The 6,849-nt window shown below is 33.6% G+C and overlaps 1 protein-coding gene across 1 annotated transcript; it reads right to left on the reverse strand.

Annotated features, from left to right (window-relative positions):
• Nucleotides 1-546: 546 nt before the first annotated feature.
• On the reverse strand, nt 547-6,544 carry LOC132735425 (transportin-1-like; the record flags this gene model as incomplete). Its single annotated transcript, XM_060722368.1, has 3 exons — nt 6,391-6,544; nt 2,751-2,826; nt 547-852 (listed from the first exon to the last, which is right to left on the reverse strand). Coding segments are annotated over exons 1-3 (481 nt in total), but the record flags the coding sequence as incomplete, so codon positions are not given.
• Nucleotides 6,545-6,849: the final 305 nt, after the last annotated feature.

Below are 6,849 nucleotides of genomic sequence, written 5' to 3' on the forward strand. Positions count from 1 at the left end.
TTTGAATTCAGTATTTATTAATATTATTCACAAGAAACTTTTTTATGTACTTTATCGCAGGTTTAAGAAAGCATTCTAATGTCATTTAGGGCATTTTCTATGAGTGCGCCCATCGGGCCCACAGTTAAATTTGTTTTGCGCCAGCGGTCTTTTCAGGGGGTCAATGGCGCAATGGCGCGCTCTAGATTGAACACTGCATTAAGGTTGTACATCCCTGGAAGTTTAAGCAAAATCTGCCATCTGGTTTAAGAGGAGTTGCGTTCACAAAATTTCTACATAGTATATAGTGAAAAAATCTACAAAGGGCCCTTATTCTGTTAAATTTGGTCGCAGCGAAAATTCCTTCCTTTACTACCATCTACACATTAAGGTTGTTCATCCCTGGAAGTTTAAGCAAAATCTGCCATCCGGTTTAAGAGGAGTTGCGTTCACAAGATTTCAGGATGTACAGACAGACGTACGGACGGACAAGTGCAACGCTATATGCATCCATCTTTGTGGGGGCATAAAAAAACATATTAAAGTTTTCATAAGGCATGTATCTACAGGCATGCTCCATTACAATATTACACACAAAAAGATTAAAATTCATTACCTCACAAACACTATAATCCTCTGAATCCAAGCACTGACATAGTGCTGGTAACAATTCTTGCCAGTTACGAAGGTCACCCTTCGCCACTATGGTAGTGATCAAAATACCAATGGTAGCTCGGATCAGTGGAGAAGGATCGCCAATACTGTTCAAACATTCTGACTTTATGAAGGAGGCAACTTCAGGTGGGAACTTCTCAAATTGGGCTCGTACATTGTTCTTCAGGATTAATCCACTCAAGGATCTAGTTGGGTCATCTGCAATGCCAGACAAAATTTTCATGTCTTATTTGTTTTATACAATTATACATTTTGCAGTCTTTGCCATTAAATTATGTACTTCTGATGAAAACAATTAAAGGGACTCCACTCACTCTTTTTTCCAGTATTATCATTTTTATTTTGCAAAATACCTAAAAATGCTTAGCGTTTAATGAACATGTTTAAATGCTTTAACTCAAACAAAGCTATAAATTCTAAATATCCATTTTCAATTTAATATGTTTGTAAAATTTTAAGAGTTTATGTCTTTCGGCTTTTAGACCTCAATGGATGTGGATAACAGGGCTTTTTTCTCCTATTGCTTATAGTAGGGGACTTTCTGCATGCAACTTCCTGCTGAAAAATTCTGGAAAAACATGCAGTTTTCCCTTTAAATTCAATATGCTTAATTTTTTCATATTTTCTGCAAAAAAATACTGTATTATTTCCCACAATTTAGTGAAGGACCCCTTAACATATCTGTGAAAAAAGGCCTGAATTGTTTTATTTTAAAGTGTGAAGTGAATCATTTTGATAAACTTCCCTAAATATTTCATTACATAGTTGAGAGAGAATTATTTCAACACCCCCTTTAAGCTTTTTATAATGTTATATTGGATTCAGTTAAATCATACAAGACAAACATATCACGAAATGTGCACAGGTATATAAACTACTGTAAACTAGAAATGTGTCCATAGGACACTGATGCCCCCACACGCCACTGTTCTGTCAATCTTATGACTCTAGGTCAAATATTTTTTGGACTACATGTGCCACAAGTTGAAAACTAAAAATCAACAAAGGGCCATAATTCTGTTAAATTTGGTCGCAGCAAAAAATCCTTCCTTTACTGCCATCTACACATTAAGGTTGTTAATCCCTGGAAGTTTAAGCAAAATCTGCCATCCGGTTTAAGAGGAGTTGCGTTCACAAAATTTCTACATAGTATAAAGTGAAAAAATCAACAAAGGGCCATAATTCTGTAAAATTTGGTCGCAGCGAAAATTCCTTCCTTAACTGCCATCTACACCTTAAGGTTGTTCATCCCTGGAAGTTTAAGCAAAATCTGCCATCCGGTTTAAGAGGAGTTGCGTTCACAAAATTTCTACATAGTATAGAGTGAAAAAATCAACAAAGGGCCATAATTCTGTAAAATTTGGTCGCAGCAAAAATTCCTTCCTTTACTACCATCTACACATTAAGGTTGTTCATCCCTGGAAGTTTAAGCAAAATCTGCCATCCGGTTTAAGAGGAATTGCATTCACAAAATTTCTACATAGTATATAGTGAAAAAATCAACAAAGGGCCATAATTCTGTAAAATTTGGTCGCAGCAAAAATTCCTTCCTTTACTACCATCTACACATTAAGGTTGTCCATCCCTGTAAGTTTAAGCAAAATCTGCCATCCGGTTTAAGAGGAGTTGCGTTCACAAAATTTCTACATAGTATCTAGTGAAAAAATCAACAAAGGGCCATAATTCTGTTAAATTTGGTCGCAGCGAAAATTCCTTCCTTTACTACCATCTACATATTAAGGTTGTACATCCCTGTAAGTTTAAGCAAAATCTGCCATCCGGTTTAAGAGGAGTTGTGTTCACAAGATTTATGGGACGTACGGACGGACTGACGGACGGACGGAATGACGGACGGACTGACGGACGGACGGACAAGTGCAACGCTATATGCTCCCACATTGTGGGGGCATAAAAAAATATGTTCAGAATTATAAAACTTTTTTCCATTTAATAAAAGGCCAAAGAAAAGCACCCATCAGCTGTTTGAAAAATTTACATAGGCCTTCTGAAAAGCCGATAACTGTAACTAGTCAAGCAAGCTTTAGGAACTCCTTTATTTGTAATCACAAATCTACAGAAATATCTCAGTATCTCACCTTCATTCTTCAACTTTGTGAGGACAAAAATCAAATAGTTGTTGAAGTCTGGAAACTTGTTCAACTCTTCCAGTTTCTGGTTTACTCATTAAGGAAATTATTAATTAATACATTAACTACCTGTACTCTCAATATTACTGAAGGAGCAAGATATTTAAACATACTTAATTACATTTTTAAGCAATTTATGTTGGTTGTTAATGCCTTACAATGTACATGTCTTTTTATTATTGTAATTTTTGTAGATGAATATTCCCTGCCTGAGACACATGCAAATTGAAAAAGAGGCATGATTTCAACATATATGTAATCACTTAATTCCTTCTTTAACAAAAAAAAATTTCTGACCACTGACATGTTTCTAAACCCATCTCAGAGTTGGACTGCTTAAGTCAAAGTCTGCTGTCCAGAATGAAAATTCTTTTTTCAACTTTTTGGACGCTTTGTTTAATCCTGGAACTTGATTCAGCTTGAAACTTTTTTATTCGAGCATATGCATCCCTGGACACATAATATAAACTTTCTGTGTAAATGCCACATTATATTTCAATTTTTGCTCATTTCAACACTTCACTATCAGTGATTTTCCTACTTATATAACGGACTCCGATAAAAGGCCTCTTCCCAATTGAAATTTTCTTTAAAATCATGCAGTTTTCCCAAAATTAAGAACTTAAACCTGCTTTTTTACTTCCCAAATTAGCAATTTTAGCGATAATTTTTCCCAAAATCAAGTGGCTAAGGCCTCTTCCCAATTAAGTGAGAAAAATCACTGACTATGTTCTAAATTTTTGAACAACAAAAAAATAAAAGAGTCCAAATAAACTATAGTTTATTAATCTGGAGGTGTTCTGCCTTAACATTGACTGTCTAAGTTAAGGGTTATGACAAATCTGTAGTTGATCCTTTAAAATGGGTCACAGAGATCTTATTTCTAGCCGACTTGGAAGAAACAGTAATTTTTACTCCCTTATTTCGTTAAGTTTGCTTACAGAAGCTAAAAAATTTCATTAATTTTTTCCAAGTGTCAGATTCGTCCAGGCTCTGTCTATTTCAAAACAATCTATTTCACCCATTTTTACTGGTCAGTAAATCAGCAAAACAATTAGGCAAATGTTTGGAGTTAATTTGTGACATCGTTGGGTACTGTCAATCAGTTAACAACAATTAAACAGATTAGGTGATTCATTTCAGAATTAAGAAAATTTTGCATTTTCCCAAGCTAATCCAGGGGTACAAACTTTCACTAATACAGCTTCGAAAATAAACGCAACAGTTTGACTAATCTATTGCAACCAGTAGTGCACTGTGAAACTGTAACAGAAAAAGTTTGTACCACAGTCTATGCGAAAGACTTCTGAGTTTTACTGGACAGTAGGTCCTGTAAACTGAAAATTTTTACTGGACCAAACATGATTTTACTGGACCGAAAAAAACCTGATTGGTATAGCATTTTGAGTCATTTGAGTGTCAGAAGTCAAAAAATTTGTGTACAAAAAGAAAATTGTATTATCAACGCAGTGAAGTTACCTTTTTTCACCACAATCAAAATGTAAACATAATATTGTTATACATGGTATTCAATGGATTTTTGCTATTTAAACTTTAATTTCATACAGGACTATATACTAGCAAAATGAGAGGGTAAATTTCAGCAAAAGTCTGGCATATGTAAACAGAATTATATTATCGGTAATTTTTAGTGAAGTTGACAGATTAATTGTTCAATGATTTTGGTACCTTCACAGTATAGTTTAATTTTTGTCAACATCTTGGACGATCTTTCATAGCTAAACACCAGTTGAACACATGTAATTTAACATTTCTCTAAGTCTGTGGATTAAAGACGTAAATTGTTCCAATTAATTCACTGACGCTTTCATCTCTGTGTAAACAAACTAATAGCGGTTTGACCTTTCACATCTGGGCCGCTTATGTAATTTACATGGCCGCTTATTGACTTTTAATTGTACTAGTTGTCGGATATTTTTATCTTAAGTTGTTACATTAAAGTTTGCATTATGAGAATGCATAACAGTTGACAAGCATTGCACGAGCTTATATTGTGTAATGACAACATTTTGATTTGTTTTGAATGTAGGTAAATGATCGGCCTTTGCAAAATGTTGAATGTAAGGTTTTTATAAATCCTTAATTTTTACGGGACCGTCGGGCCGTCAAAACATATATTTTTATCGGACCTTCTGATTTTTTACCGGTCAGGGCCGACGGTCCGACGGTCTTTCGGAAAGACTGGTACCAGGGGATTAGCTAGGAAATCCCACATTGGCAGAGTGCTGGATATCACCTATCAGGACCAATTGGTGACCTACTTATCATATAAATTTGCCAGTAATCCTAGTTGGTCATGTTTTGATGTTTACAATTGTCTAGACAATTGGTGAAAAATTGGATAGGTAAATCAGTTTCTATTAGAAATGTTTCTTAATGGTGATATATCCTGTGATTTTCGCTTTTTTCTGCAAGAATGGTTGTACAGGAAAAAAGAAGTGTCTTTATAATCTTGCTAGCTGATTAACTGGAGTAGGCAAGAAAGTTTTCAAACCCAAATGAACATGTAAAACTGGCGGGGGCAAGAAACCCAAATGAACATGTAAAAACAAAAGTATTTGAATTTTTTATTTGCAGTTGTGCGAATGAACTATCCTATGAAAAAACAACAACCTTATAAATTAGCACTCATTTCTTATTTTCTCTGTATGAGCACTTCACCCTAAAATTCAGGACTAGAAGGATCCCTGATTAATTATTTTCGGCCTGCCATTTCTTTTATCTATAACCTATGTCCACTGATAAACTTGTATGTTTCAAAAAGTGACTGATGTCTAAATTTAGAAATGAAAGTACATTTTTAGAAAATCCTGTATAAAATTTTCCAAAAACAGCTTGATAAGCATTCTAAAAATTAGTAATTTTATAAATCTGATACTAAACAAACTTAGAAATATCTGTTTTTTGGCCAAGTATTCCATGTAATGTTCTACAATACAAAATCTATCTACAAAATAATTGATGTATTATTTTAAATGAAAAACATAATAAATATAATACTCAGGTTTGTCAGAATCACGCTGGATAAAACTTTATGTCCCACACCTGTTGCAACTTAAACATTGTTTCTTTCATTTAGTATGCTTCTCACATATTTAGACCACCAGCATGCTTGTTCTACAGAAGTGTCCCTTAATTTTCATGTGATTAACAGTCATGCTAAATAGTTTGGTAACAAAGTCAATTGGCAAAATTGAACGAAACTTTCCTTAAATTGTTATCATACCGTATAACTCATAACTAGACAATTCTTGCGTTTCTTCCATTCAAAAAAAAAAAAAGAGAAGAAAATCAAGAAAATAATTTATCATGAATTTAAAACGTAAATAAATATTTTACTATCAAGGAAATACCTTACATGTCACTTGATTATACAAACAAAAAATAACTGGTAGATATTTTAGTGTTTTTCATTTAAAAATGCGGGTTGTAGACTACACAAAACTTTTCCATTTTGCCCCCAATTCAAAAGCACGTGGGTATAAAGGCAATTTTCGTGCGGCAAAACGAAAATTGTCAAAGAAGTATATGACAAAAAATAAGAGATCAAACTTAACGCAAAGGATACTTGTTGAACAGCTCTTTGTGTGGCATTGTCAGGTGACTGAGACTCCTTTAACAGTTGTAAAATTTGTCCGAGACCGTTTTCTTCTGGTTGCCACGCCATTTTGGATTTTTCTGAGCAAAGTCAACTTCCGGTATTTTAATGTTTTAAAAATAACATTATTTTTAAAATATTTCAATATTTTCGAATATAAATGATATTTCAGCTAATATTTTAGCAGTGAGGGGTTATATAATTGCGTGAACATGTAAAATAGTATTAAATAAAATAAATTATCTTTACACGTCATAGAATTTACTCTTCACACTACTAAATATTTTCATTTTATACGTTCAACACCACTAAATATTTGTATATGTGAAAATATTTTTTAGCCCTGTTCAGACTCCTCCACCCTTTCTTAAATGTAGTCACTTGTGACATTAACTAAAGTGATATTTTATTATAAAAATGTGAACAGGT

Source organism: Ruditapes philippinarum, unplaced genomic scaffold, assembly GCF_026571515.1.
Source record: "Ruditapes philippinarum isolate M1 unplaced genomic scaffold, ASM2657151v2 ctg4396_1_1_1_1, whole genome shotgun sequence".
NCBI classification, from domain to species: domain Eukaryota; kingdom Metazoa; phylum Mollusca; class Bivalvia; order Venerida; family Veneridae; genus Ruditapes; species Ruditapes philippinarum.